Source organism: Aedes albopictus, chromosome 3, assembly GCF_035046485.1.
Source record: "Aedes albopictus strain Foshan chromosome 3, AalbF5, whole genome shotgun sequence".
Lineage (NCBI taxonomy): Eukaryota > Metazoa > Arthropoda > Insecta > Diptera > Culicidae > Aedes > Aedes albopictus.
This window is the reverse complement of record NC_085138.1, coordinates 357,329,905-357,345,245: the sequence shown is the minus strand read 5'-3', so window position 1 is coordinate 357,345,245 and position 15,341 is coordinate 357,329,905. Positions and strand designations below refer to the sequence as shown.

General features: G+C 41.9%; 1 protein-coding gene across 1 annotated transcript; it reads left to right on the top strand.

The window, feature by feature from the left end:
- Positions 1–763: 763 nt before the first annotated feature.
- Positions 764–5,462, top strand: LOC115270284 (retrovirus-related Pol polyprotein from transposon opus). Its single transcript, XM_029879602.2, has one exon. The coding sequence runs from the start codon at positions 934–936 to the stop codon at positions 3,514–3,516; it is 2,583 nt and encodes an 860-aa protein (XP_029735462.2). The 5' UTR covers positions 764–933; the 3' UTR covers positions 3,517–5,462.
- The last annotated feature ends 9,879 nt before the right edge of the window (positions 5,463–15,341 follow it).

Below are 15,341 nucleotides of genomic sequence, written 5' to 3'. Positions count from 1 at the left end.
TACTCCAGATGAGCTAAATTTTCATCTTGCGGAGCAATCAAAGATGAAAAAGTAAATAATTTCTTGCCCTACGTAAAAATCCATACCAACAAAGGTCCATTAAAGTTTTTAATAGATACTGGTGCAAATCGGAACTACATAAGTCCTAAGCACGTCAACTGGGATAGATGTAGAGACACGCATCCAGTAAAAATAAAAAATGTTAACGGTGACCATATCGCTACCAAATTCGTAGAATTCAATCCTTTCTATCAAATACATGGCTCGAGTAAACAAGAGTTCCTAGTATTTGATTTTCATGAGTTTTTTGACGGTCTCATCGGCTATAATACTTTACGTTCTTCGAAAGCCGATATTTTAACGGCTGATAACTTGTTGAAATTTCCAAATGGAACCATCCAGATGTATAGAAAATACCCAAATTCTACTACTATCCGGTTAAACTGTCATGAAACTAAAGTTATTAGCTTGCCTACCGATGTTACTGAAGGAGAATTTTATTTCGAAAATGACATTCCATTATCTCCTCAGATAAATATTCATGCAGGCTTATACAGCTGTACTGAAAACCGTGTTTTCGTTACGGTAACTAATGTTTCCGACGAGCAGGCAAAAGTAGTGATTAGGGATCCATTGACAGTAGAGATAAATAATTTTACTACAGTTGAACCAGTACCTGTAGAAAATTTTAGGGATCCCACAACACGAGTTTTTGACCAACTCAGATTAGATCATCTCAATCGTGAGGAAAAAACCAATCTTTTGAAGTTAATAGCTGACTATGAACACATTTTCCATGTGGAAGGTCAACAATTGACATTCACTAATGCTGTCAAGCATAGAATCAACACTAAGGACGATGTCCCCATCCATGTGAAATCTTACCGCTACCCCTTCTCTCATAGAGAAGAAGTACAACGACAGATTTCAAAAATGCTTGACCAAGGCATAATAAGGCCTTCAAATAGTCCATGGACATCCCCTGTGTGGATTGTCCCAAAAAAATTAGATGCAACGGGACAGAAGAAATGGCGGTTAGTCATTGACTACCGTAAATTGAATGAGAAAACGATTGACGATCGTTATCCCATTCCCAATATAACGGACATTCTTGACAAGCTAGGACGTTGTATGTATTTTACAACCCTAGACTTGGCATCAGGCTTCCACCAAATAGAGGTCGACAGCCGCGATATCGCAAAAACCGCTTTCAATGTAGAAAACGGTCATTACGAATTTCTGAGGATGCCTTTTGGCCTCAAAAACGCTCCATCGACGTTCCAACGCGTCATGGATAATGTTCTAAGAGAACACATTGGTGTCAGATGCCTAGTCTATATGGATGACATCATCGTATTCTCTACAAGTTTAAAGGAACACCTCGATAATTTGAGGAAAATCTTTGAAACTTTACGAAAATATAACATGAAAATTCAGCTCGATAAAAGCGAATTCCTTAAGAAGGAAGTTGCTTTTCTCGGCCATATAGTAACCCGAGACGGAGTGCAACCAAATCCAGATAAGATCGAAACTATCCGGAAATGGCCCATTCCCACTGACGAAAAGCAATTGAGAGGCTTTCTCGGAGTCCTTGGTTACTATCGCAAATTCATCAAAGACTTTGCGAAAATAGCCAAACCCTTAACACAAGCTCTACGGAAGGGTGAGAAAATCATTCATAATAAAGAGTTCGTCGAAGCATTTGAACGATGCAGAAACATTCTCACATCGAGTGACATTCTCCAATACCCGGAATTTGATAAACCGTTTGTTTTAACGACAGACGCATCAAATTACGCCGTAGGTGCCGTACTGTCACAAGGCAAAATTGGCAGCGACAAGCCAATTGCCTTCGCGTCACGAACCCTCAATAAGTCGGAAGAAAATTATTCCGCTATTGAGAAGGAGTTGTTGGCAATCGTGTGGGCGTGCAAATACTTTAGACCGTACCTTTACGGACGGAAATTCACGCTGTACACTGACCATAAACCATTAACACATGGTTTAAATCTAAAAGATACCAACAGCAGACTCATTCACTGGCGATTATATTTAGAAGAGTTCGACTTCGAAATACAATATAGGCCAGGTAGGCAAAATGTCGTGGCAGATGGTCTGTCAAGAGTACGAGAAACGGAGATGAACGTCAACGACGCTAGTGATGCACCTTCTTCGTCTGACACGGAAGATGACTCTTCTGAAAACGACGAAACGGTACATTCTGCTGACACGGATGATTCTGCCTTTATACCTTGCACAGAACACCCACTGAATAAATTTAGTAATCAAATTGTTTTACAAATAGGGGCAGACGAGGGAGAAACTTATGAGGAAGTATTTCCTAGAATGTTCAGACGTACGATCACAAAAATCAATTTCGGAGTACCCAATCTGATTAAAATGTTCAAAAACTACATGGATGTTAAGAGGTCCAATTGCATATTTTGTCCGGAAAGCGTTATAAATTCACTTCAAATAGTTTACAAAAACTATTTCAGTCGTGGCAAACCATTTAAGGTTTGTATATCTCAAAAACTCCTAATTGATCTAAAAACTCCAGAAGAACAAAATTTGGTTATCGAACAAACACATTCGAATGGACACCGTGGTATATGGGAGAATAATAGAAAAATTGCAATTCGTTACTTCTTCCCAGCTATGAAAAGTAAAATACAACAGTATGTAAGGCTCTGTCGGGTCTGCAACTCAAGTAAGTACGAAAGACACCCGTACAAGATCAAACTTGGAAAAACTCCTAATCCAAAAAAGCCTCTAGAAATAGTACACGTAGATATTTTTATAAAGAAACCTAACATATTTCTCTCTTTCATAGACAAATTTTCACGGTTCGGGACGGTCATTCCAATCAAGTCACGAAACATCAACGATGTAAGGAACGGGTTAACAAAATATTTCACCTTGATTGGTACTCCAAATTTAATCGTCTCTGATAATGAGCCAGCCATACGCTCGATTGAAATAAGAACGCTTTTGGAAAACCTGAACGTCCAAATACATTTCACCCCACCAAACCATAGCGTTAGCAATGGAACTGTCGAAAGGTTTCACTCTACTTTGGGTGAAATTTATCGATGTCTTAAGCCGACGTACCCCGATCTCAACGATAAAGAACTTTTTAGAATTGCATGCACAACGTACAATAATACCGTGCATTCCGCTGTAAAATTAAAACCAAGAGAGATCATGTATGCGAGAAGGGATGAGGACGAAATGTCTTTGGACATAGACAAAATTATTGAAAATAGAAACAAATTCTTTCAAGAAGTTGTAAGTCGTTCGGAAGCGACCAAAAATAAAAATTTGAAGTACCACAACAGGGCCAGAGAAGAGCCACCCGTTCTACCCGTGGAGGGCACCGTGTACAACAAAGTACAGGGTGTCAGGAACAAGGGCCGCGAGAGATACCTTCCAGTCACAGTGGTCGAAGACAAGGGTAGAACCTTTACAGACCATTATGGCCGGGAGTTACATAAAGACAATATTCGGAGAACCTGAATCCACAACAAAATTATTTTCTTTACACATGTTTCAGAATGTGGATTCGCCTGACAACCCTGACATGCCTGACAATTGCCACGACAGTAGCACAGACAATACAACTATACGACTTGACGAGGAACCCTGGACTACTGACATTACAATCCGGAAACACGCTTATCAAAATTGGACAGCATCGCATATATCATGTGATCGACTTGACCAAATACAAACCCCTTTTGGATAACATCGAACTCGCCGTCGATGGACTCAAAATTTTTATCGATTACCAGGATCTTACATCCCTTTTGAAAACAAAGCTGGAAGAAGTCAAAAGATCGTATAGGAGGTTAATTCCAGCACAACACTTTCGTCATAAAAGAGGAGCATTTAACTTTTTAGGATCAGCGATTAAAATAATAACAGGCAATTTAGATGAAAACGATTTGAAACAGATTAATGACGACATCAAGGATTTGAGAGAAAAGAACCAGGATCTAGTTAGACAAAATAACATTCAAGTAAAACTAAATCGACTCCTAGAGAACCGAATAAACAAAATCATTGACTCCGTAAACAAAGAGCAGAAAATCATAAAACAACAAATAATAGCAGCTAGACAGACGTTGATTATTAATAGACTGATTAACCAAAATTTTACGACTATCAGACAGGCATTTAAAATCTCCTTCCATTTAGATATTCTGCAAAAACATTTAGATTCCATTTTTGAAGTTATTCAGTTAGCAAAAATTCATGTTATTTCAAAGAATTTTCTAGAGTCAGAAGAAATCCGGTTTATTTTAGACAGATTAGAGGAACAGAACATAACCATTTTGAATCCCGATCAGGTCTACGATTACTTGGATATCCGCGCGCTCTTCAAAGGTCCAATACTCTACTTCATAATTGGCGTACCACAAATCTCACCTCTCTATTTCAACAATTTAATATTGGAACCACTTCCAATCGGCGGTCGAACTGTTAAATTACCCTGGCATCATGCGGTAATCCATGGCAACTTAACGTACTTTATCAAAGACAGTTGCAAAACCATTGGAGAAAACACCATGTGTGAGGAGGACCAGCTAGAGGACGTCTCCGACGATGGGTGTTTTTCGAAAATCATCAGGGGACTCCCAGGAAGATGTACCTTTACTAAATTCAGAAACATTACCCAAGCAACACGATTAACGGACCACCACATTGTTGTTAAAAACGCATCAGTCACGTTGATATCCGACTGCTTACAAAACGACAGAAAACTGTTCGGAACATTTCTGATATTTTTCTCGAACTGCAGCATCTCCATAGATGGGAAAAATTTCTCCACTACCAAGTATGCATCAACCTTACCGACTGTAATTCCGATGGACGGAGTTAAAATCGAACAGGCAGACTTCGAGCCTATCTTGGACCTCAAGGAGCTGAGGAAGTTACACCTGGAGAACAGAGAGGAACTACACATTATCAAAAACCGGCATTTCCTCCAAACAACCACAAGTTTGGGGTTATCCTCCATTTGTATCATTTTAGGAATTTGCATCGGCCTCTATTCTTTATACACGAGGAAGACGAAGCCAAACGGCACCAGCTTAGACAACGACACAGGAAACGCGGATCGTTGCGAAATTGTATCGGGACGATCCAATCTTGAGGGGGGAGCAGTTAAAGAAAAATCCCCTCGGACGCCGACGCCACATGTAACCTGCAAGCTGAGACCGGGACCATCACCTACACGGGCGTGCTGACGTAAGCACTCGTGCGACTTGCGCCACCGCCGACGACGGACGGTGACGGACCGTTTGCACCTAACCAGCTGACAGGGCACATCGAAGACTTGGACTTCGACTACCACCTGATCGTGGAATTTGCTGACACAGGAATAATGGAGCGTTAGGTAGGTTTCATTAAATTCAGACAGAGAAATAAAGTCAGTCTTGTTTGTAAACCCTTTTTAAAAACATCTTCTTTGTCAGGAAGAACTTCAGTTATATATATATATGTGTATTTCAACTTTTTGGTATCGGTTCAAATTTAGGATGCGTTTTAGTTCAAATTCACGACATTTTAGATTGATGCCCTCCATGTGACCATGTTCAGGTTCCACCTGAAACAAATAATTAAAGCTTTCTGGTTTGTTTATACGCATCGTTCCTGGTTTTCACCCAGCTCCAAGCTTATGTTTCACTGACAACCGTTCCTGAAACCTATTGACGAACATTAAGATGACCCGATAATGTATGATCATTATTTGTTCCAAGGCGCGATACCATAATTTTAGATTTTAGCATGGGATTGTACAACATCTTTTTGAGAACTGTTAACTAACTTTATTCTATATTCATCGAAATGTCACTGATAACTGCTCAATTGAGCATATGTAAACATCAGACTATAAGGAGAAACTGTGCAAAATTTGGTTGATTTCGGTGAAGTAGGAAAAAAATTACGTTAGTTTGAAAATGGCACAATAATTATCGACTCACCCTTTATGTAACGAGTTGCAAAAGTTGATTTTTTCATCACGAGTCGTACATTTATCCAACGAGGCTTGCCGAGTTGGATAACTACGAAGAGTGCTGAAAAAAATCGAGTTTTGCAACGAGTTCCATACAAAATTTTATGCAATGATTTTTTTCATAATGCAACTCATTATACAACTTACTATTTTTCATTATGCAACCCATTTCAGTTGCATAATAAACCAGTTCGGAAAAAATAACCATTATGATACCAAAATGAGTTGCATAAAACATAAATTATGATACTGAATTAAAATCATTTGTTGCGTACAGTTTCAGTACGCTTGCTGCTGAGTGGAACTGGTAACCCAGAAGCAATAGTGGAGTGCATGAGCGGCGGCGCAGAGGTCGACGGTGGTGATAATTTTACAACTCGGCAGTGTCGTTTAGTTCGTGAACGCGAAAGGGCACGGTGATTAGGAGATACGTCTGCCCCGAGAACGAATACCACATTGTAAGATTCGATAATAATGTAAAAATGTAATATTAATTAAATAAATATATTTGCAGTATTGAAGCTGCTTGGATTAAGAAGCTGCTGTCGATGGGTGGTTTTAGTTCCGTGGCAAAGCGTCCCTAACAAACTTCAATAAATGTGATTCATCAGCCTGAAGCATCCCGCCATGGAAAGTACGTTGAGAGAACTTTCCCTTCTAGAAGAGAAGAGCAAGCTATGGCGGAAGCATCACGAAGAGCAGAGTGAGTTGCGACGACAGTACTACGAAGAGGAAAAACGTCGAATTGAAGAAGAGTACCAGCGAGAACTGGTGAAGATTGAAGAAGAATTCCGAAGGGCTGCAGAGAAAATGAAATCAGACTTCAGCGCCCAGAGGAGAGCAGTTCTACGGCAATATAATGGGAGTAAGGTCAGCGAGGGAACGGTGAACGAGACGATTCCAAATGACAAAACCCAGCCAAAAAATGACTGCACTAGAACATCGTATCCGAAGAAGGATTCTCCAGTGTTTGTTCCGCAAAGCGCCATCAGCTGTGATGCAGAGTGTACGGCACAGACAAAGCGCGGAGAGATCAACAAAACAAAACCAGCTGATTGTACAGCTGTTTCTTTCGTTAGCACCCGATCTGACGTCATCGATCTACAGGAGCGATCGAATCGTACAATTCCAGAGAATAAATCAGAATACGAAGCTCAACTCGTGAAAACAATGGCCTTTGTTGAGTGTGACGCGTATGGGACCGGTGCAAAACAAAACGGCTCGGATGGGCGCGCTCGCCGCCGCCGCGGTAATAAGCGAGGCGATCGTCATCAATTAAAAACGATGCTGTTTGATCCCGGCGGGTACTGTGTTGAAGCAGTTGAACGAGTTGGCTCGATTTGGGTGTACCTACCGCAATGTGCATCACCGGCGGTACGGTGCTGCCATCTAGATCGAAGATGCTATGTAGCGAAATGCTTCGCAAATTTTAGGGAGCATCAAACGACAACTGGACCGCGTTTCAGAATTTGGAGATTTAGTTCGTCACCAGTTCCACGGGGGGGAATGTTGCGTACAGTTTCAGTACGCTTGCTGCTGAGTGGAACTGGTAACCCAGAAGCAATAGTGGAGTGCATGAGCGGCGGCGCAGAGGTCGACGGTGGTGATAATTTTACAACTCGGCAGTGTCGTTTAGTTCGTGAACGCGAAAGGGCACGGTGATTAGGAGATACGTCTGCCCCGAGAACGAATACCACATTGTAAGATTCGATAATAATGTAAAAATGTAATATTAATTAAATAAATATATTTGCAGTATTGAAGCTGCTTGGATTAAGAAGCTGCTGTCGATGGGTGGTTTTAGTTCCGTGGCAAAGCGTCCCTAACATCATTTTTGCAATTTCTCATCGTAATAGGCTGTTTTACCTCACGCAAATCTGACAGGAAAAGGCCTACTTTCCCACACCTAATTAACAGTGCTGTAATGATTCATTACAGCACTGATTTGCGTTGCGTAATGAACCATTACAGCACTGTTTTCAGTTTTGGTCAACTTCTTGATGTTTTCTAGACAAAGTTACAAAAAATTGTGACAACTGCACAGTATAACCTATTATGATCAGATTTTCTTAAACATTGGCTATGAACATCAGTGTGCAGTTTGATGAAAAAGTTTTGTTGAAAACTATCCTCAAGGGTAATTTATGAAATTGCAAAAAACGTTGTACGCAACTCGGTGCAGAACTCGATTTCTCCAGTACTCGTCGTAATTATCCAACTCGGCAAGCCTCGTTGGATATGTGTACGACTCGTGCTGTAAAAATCGTCATTCTGCACCTTGTTGCGTAAACTACTATTATGTTTTATGGCGGTTCTCAGGCCTTTTTCAAAACTTATTAGACTTCAGATTGTGCCCTTTCTTAATCAAAGTCTACTTCTCAGTTAAATATTCAATGAGTACCTCCACATTATCCCGTAGTCAACGGGTCTTACTAAAATATTGAAACCGCTGACAAAGGTGCTAAAATGTGCATAACCTTCATCTTAGCAAGGCCCCATTAGTTGAAATTGAAATGATTTCATCTGAAAAGTGGTTAATTCCATGTATTATTGCATATAATGTCGAGCCAGGGAGTTGGAACCTGAGCAGAGGAGAATAATAATAACTACGAAATCACATAACCTATTTTTATATATTGTTTTGTTATTATTAAAGCATAACTTTCCCATGACATACTTTGATGAACAATCTCATTTTGTTATAATCAAGCTATTGGTATATATACCATACCGATCAGGCTAAGGCCGGGGTGGCCTCTGCTATACATAGTATCCGTCTTCATTCCACTCGGTCCATGGCTATGTGTCTCCAGTTCCGCTCTCTGCGAATGGTCCGCAGATCGTCCTCCACTTGATCGACCCACCTAGCTCGCTGCGTTCCACGTCTTCTTGTGCCGGTCGGATGACTATCGAGAACCTTTTTAGTCGGGGGACTATCCGACAGCCTGATGACGTGACTCGCCCACCGTAGCCTCCCAATTTTCGCGGTATGGACGATGGTTGGTTCTCTCAGCAGCTGATGCAGCTTGTGGTTCATTCGCCTTCTCCAAGTTCCGTCTTCCATCTGCACTCTGCCGTAGATGGAGCGCAACACCTTCCGTTCGAAAACTCCAAGGGCACGTTAATCCTCTGCACGTAGAGTTCATGCTTCGTGCCCATAGAGGACGACCGGTCTAATTATCGTGTTAAAGATAGTTAACTGCGTGTTACGGCAAACTTTATTCGATCGTAGAGTTCTACGGAGTTCAAAGTAAGTTCGATTTCCTGCCACAATGCGTCTCTGAATTTCTCTGCTGGTGGTGTTGTCGGCGATCACCAGTGAGCCCAAGTAGTTGATCTGCTCCAGCGGCTTTGTTGTTTTTCAACCGGCCAACCTCCTCCTCAATCTCTTGAAGGTCAGGGGCCGGAAGTCTTTCGTCCTGTGCACATACTCCTAGATCTGTTACCACGCCACCTTCGGTACTTGCAACGTCGCCATTGAGGTGCTCATCGTAATGCTGCCGCCACCTCTCGACCCCCTCACGCTCGCTCTTGAGAATATTCCCGTGATTATCTCGGCACATGTCGGCTTGTGGCACAAAGCCTCTGCGCGAGCGGTTCAGCTTCTCGTAGAACTTTCGTGTGTCCTTAGCGCGGTACAGCTCTTCCATCGCTTCGCGATCTCGTTCTTCCTGCTGGCGCTTCTTCATCCGGAAGACTGAGTTCTGCCTGTTCCGCGCCTGTTTGTAACGTGCCTCATTCGCTCTTGTACGGTGTTGCAGCATTCTCGTTTTTCAACTGTTCACATTCGCCGTCGTACCAGTCGTTTCTGTGATTCGGAGTCGCGAAGCCTAGAGCTATAGCCGAGGTACTACCTATGGCGGATCGGATGTCCCTCCAGCCATCTTCAAGTGTAGCTGCGCCAAGCTGCTCTTCCGTTGGTAGGGCCACTGCTAACTGCTGCGCGTAGTCTTGAGCCACTTCTACGTTACGAAGTTGCTCGATGTTGAGCCGTGGCGTTCGACTTCGACGTGTGGTGATAACTGTCGAAAGTTTTGAGCGCATGCATACAGCGACTAAGTAGTGATCCGAATCTATATTCGCACTGCGGTATGTGCGGACGTTGGTTATATCCGAGAAGAATTTACCGTCGATTAGAACGTGGTCGATTTGATTTTCTGTTTGTTGGTCGGGTGATCTCCAGGTGGCTTTGTGGATATCTTTGCGGGGGAAGAAGGTGCTTCGGACTACCATACCACGGGAGGCTGCAAAGTTTACGCATCGCTGGCCGTTATCATTCGATACGGCGTGCAGGCTGTTTCGCCCGATTACCGGTCTGTACATTTCCTCCCTTCCTACCTGCGCGTTCATGTCGCCGACAACGATTTTCACGTCACGCGGCGAGCTACCATCGTATGTTTCCTCTAACTGCGCGTAGAACGCTTCTTTCTCGTCATCGGGTCTCCCTTCGTGTGGGCAGTGGACGTTGATGATGCTGTAGTTGAAGAAACGGCCCTTAACTCTCAACATGCACATCCTTGCGTTGATCGGGTGCCACCCGATCACACGTTGTCGCATCTTGCCCAACACTATAAATCCTGTTCCCAGTTCATTGGTGGTGCCACAGCTTTGGTAGAAGGTAGCCGCTCGATGCCCGCTTTTCCACACTTTCTGTCCAGTCCAACAAAGCTCCTGCAACGCCACGATGTCGAAGTTGCGGGGATGTAGTTTGTTGTAGATTATCCTGTCACATCCTGCGAAACCTAGTGACTTGCAATTCCATGTTCCAAGTTTCCAATCGTAGTCCTTATTTCGTCGCGTGGGTCTTTGCCGATTCTATCGAGTCGTATTTTCTCCTATGTTATTCGCAATGGGGATTTTTACGGGTGGCTTATTGGGCCTACGCCAACACTCCTGTCTCGCCGGAGGGCCATCGTGCCAGTTCTGTTTAACGTCCCAACCAACACTGGGACGACCACGCTGATGGGGCTACCACCTTGGATCTAGCTGGGCGTGGTGCAGCGTTTCTTACTCAGCCGCTGGATGCCAGAACAGACGCTGTTTGAGCCGCACCTCCTTGGTGAACAGACGCCCGGGTCGTACCGCCAAGCTGAAGTCAGAAGGACAACAGTGGAAGCATGAGGTAGAAACTTGTGAGGACCAGAGCTCTCCTTATCAACTCACCACTTTGCAGCCCGGATTAACCCACTCACTGTAGTAAATGTTTGTAGCATTTTCAACATGATCTTTTTATTTTAAAGTAGATTTTGAAGTCCTTCAGAAGCATAAAATTGTCACTATATCTTCAAATACTTTGTATAAATTGTATTTGTTTTTTGCTTATCTCTAGAATGTGAGAGAAAATACAAAAAAAAACCTGTTCTGGCTCTAGGGTTAAATAGACTGGTTAAATATATTAGAAACTGTGGTTTTCAATCAAATTCTTTAGACTGAAGTTCCTTTAGACGTGACAAATATTTGGACAAACTAGCCCAACGAATGCCCAACACAACGTGAAACATAGAAACCTTGGATAAATGTCGGACTTCAATGTCAAATATTTGGCATAATGACAAATACAGTTGACTCTCTACATCTCGATATTGAAGGGACTATCGAGATAGGGAGAGATCGAATTCAAGAATCAATTTGTAATGCACACTAGATTGAAAAACCGTCCGTAACTAGAAAAACCTTAATTAATCCACCTAGCGGTGATGGCGCCTTTCTCGTGCCTTCGAAAACACATTTCAACACAACTCAAGTGACATGTTGATGATAATCGCACTTTCATACGTATAACAGAAATCAATTTCATGGCATCAAAGATCATATCGCTTATCTGGTTTTTGATTTTTAAGCCGCAATCTTGATGTTTAAGCCGCCATTTAGGATTAAAGTCCGACAGCTTGGAAATTCTGGTCGCTATTTTGAGCCCAAAACTCCATTAAACAGCCGCCATTTTGATTGTTGAGACGCCTTCTTGGATATTCTGGTAGCTATTTTTGATCTCCGGTTGTCTTCACCATACCAAATATACCCGTATTGAACTGTTTAGAGCCTAAACCTAAGCCTAAACAGCTGCCATCTTGAAGTTTATACTGCCATCATGAATTTTGAGACGCCATCTTGGATATTTTAATCTTCATTTTTGTACTCCAGATTTCGTCCCAATACCAGATACATATACCCATATTGCATGGTTTTGAGCCTAAAACTCCATTAAACAGAAGTCATTTTGAGCTTTGAGCTGCCATCTTAGACTTTAGACCACCATCTTCGATACTCCGTTTGTCATTTTTGCATTTTTGGAGCCCAGATTTCTTCCCCATATCAAATATACCCATATTGCATGGTTTCAAGTCCTAAAACCTCATTAAACAGTCGCCATCTTGAATTTTGAGACGCAATCTCGGATATTTTGGTCGCCATCTTGGATATTTTAATCGTCTTTTTTGGACTCCAGACATCTTTCCATTATCAAATATACATATATTACATGGTTTTAGAGCCTGAAACTCCATTAAACAGCCGTCCATATTGAATGTTGAACCGCCATCTTGGATATTCTGGTCGCCATTTTTGGAGTCCAGACTTCTTCCCCATACCAAATATACCCATATTGTATGATGTCAGGTCCTTCAACTCCATTAAACATTCGCCATCTTGAATTTGGAGCCGCCATCTTGAATATCAGGCTGTCATCTTGAATTTTGGACCAAAATCGTGGAATTTCTGGTCTCCAGTGTTCGTTTCCGCATAAAATTCGTAAACCATGATAAAGGTTACAAAAATCGCCGCAGTTTGATGTGTGATGGGGCTTGGTTCAGTTTTATATACGGCCAGTTCCACCGGTGCTGGTCAGAATCACTGAAATGGCCATAACTCCGGAACGCCTCGACCTATCCGAACCATTTTTAGTAGCAAACAATGCGGTAAAACTCCGGTTCGGCTCGAGCTATAATCCGAAACAAAACATGTAAAGTTCAATTACTACGTAACGGTTGAGATTTGACCATATGCGTACACATTTTTTTCACCATTAATGATCCTCTATCACTCCTTAAAAAGTTTGCATTCATCCATCGGGACCCCCGGAACCGGTTCCGGAACACTATCGGTTCTGATATGGTCTGATACTGTTTTCCTGCTAACCGTTCATCGGGTTACTGAAAATGTCGCTGTTTGATGTGTCATATGCATGGGTTTGGTTCTCTTTTAAATTTGGCAAATTCCGGCGGGACATCCGGAACCGTTTCCGGAATACTATCGGTTCTGATATGGTTTGAGACTATTTTCCTGCTTAAAGTTCATCAGATTATCGAAAATGCCGTGGTTTAATGTGTCACATGCATAGTTTGGTTCTCTTTTATATTTGACCACTTCCGGCAGGACATCCAGAACCGGTTCCAGACTACTACTGGTTCAGATATGGTCTGAGACTATTTTCCTGCTTATCGTTCATCAGGTTATCGAAAATGCAGCTGTTTGATGTGTCGCATGCATGGGTTTGGTTCTCTTTTATATTTGGTCATTTCCGTCGGGACACCCACAACCGGTTCCGGAACACTACCGGTTCGGATATGGTCTTATACTGTTTTTCTGCTAACCGTTCATCAGGCTATCGAAAATGCCGCTGTTTGATGTGTCGCATGTATAGGTTTGGTTCGCTTTTATATTTGGAAACTTCCGGCGGGACATCCGGAACCGGTTCCGGAACACTACCGGTTCTGATATGGTCTGAGACTATATTCCTGCTTACCGTTCATCATATCATCAAAAATGCCGTGGTTTGATATGTCGCATGCATGGGTTTGTTGCATTTTTATGTCTGACCCCTCCCAGGGGTACCGGTCCGGAACACCTAAATGGCCATAACTCCGGAACGGCTGGACCGATCCAAACCATTTTCAATAGGAAACAATGAGACTATATGCCGCGTCGAATGAACCGTCGGTCATTAAAATCGGTTGAGGTTTACTGCCAAAAAGTGATGTGAGTTTTTTGTACACACACATACACACATACACACATACACACACGCACACACACACACACACACATACACACATACACACATACACACACATAGACATCACCTCAATTCGTCGAGCTGAGTCGATTGGTATATGTGACTCGACTCTCCGGGCCTTCTATCAAAAAGTCATTTTTGGAGTGAACATATAGCCTTTCCAGTACACTTAGTGTACGAGAAAGGCAAAAACCGTCAACAAACAGATGTCACTTCGCATTCCCAGAATGTTTTGCACTTAAAAAACGAGATCTAGCAACCTGTAAAAACGAGCATATCGACATATGGAGAGAAAATCTAGAACAAAAACGAACAAGATCGCATCGAGATAGAGAGATATCGAGATAAGGAGATATCGACATGTAGATAGGTAAAATGTATGCAGATTGAAGGGACCGACAAAACCATCGAGATAGGGAGAGATATCGAGATGTGGAACATCGACATGTGAAGAGTCGACTGTAGTCTAATGGCACCTTAAGAGTTTACTGAAACTTAACACTTGGTACCTTGACCTTACTTAGACTTTTTCCATTTTTTTATATCGAGTTTAAGTTAGTTTAACAAAACCTATAAAGGTGATAAAATGTATTCATTTAAAAAGTCAGTCCAAATTTGCAACAAAAGACGCTTTTATGGGGATACGTGCTGGTGGGTCGTCAAATTCTATAAAAATTAAAAGTGGGTCGCAAGATAAAAAGAATTTTCTAGAAATATCAAAAAAAGAATGTAAAGAATTGTAACAAGAATGTGCCAAAAAATAACTTGAAATAATAGTGCATGGAAGGGGTTTCCTGGAATTCTTAATTTGGCACAACAGTGAAATAATTTTCTTGTGGTCGTACCAGTATAAGGGTGCTGAAATTTTAAACCTTGAGTAACTACCTCTAATTTTAGAATGTCAGCACCGGTTATTGCTAAATATCTCATCCTGCGCCAAAGCGTGTAAAAAGATTTCCTTTTCGAAATTATGTACAAATTCTTCATAAGATACTTCAATTTTTTTCTGTTTTGACCTAGATTTATTGTCATCTCTACTGACACACAGTGGGAAAAATAGGTATAAAACGCGAATAAAATCAATATCTCTGCTCGGAGTGGATGGATTTGAATGAATTTTGACACAAACTGCAAAAATCTCTACAGATTCAGATAACGAGGTTGTCATTCGCCGTACGATGCTGGAAATCAGTGTACTGAGCTCGTTTTACCCCGCTCTCTCTCACACTCCTTTTTGAGAAAATCCTTATCTATTCCCGACTTTCGTGCAAAATAAATGACTTATTTAACTCGTATTTGTGTAAAAACATC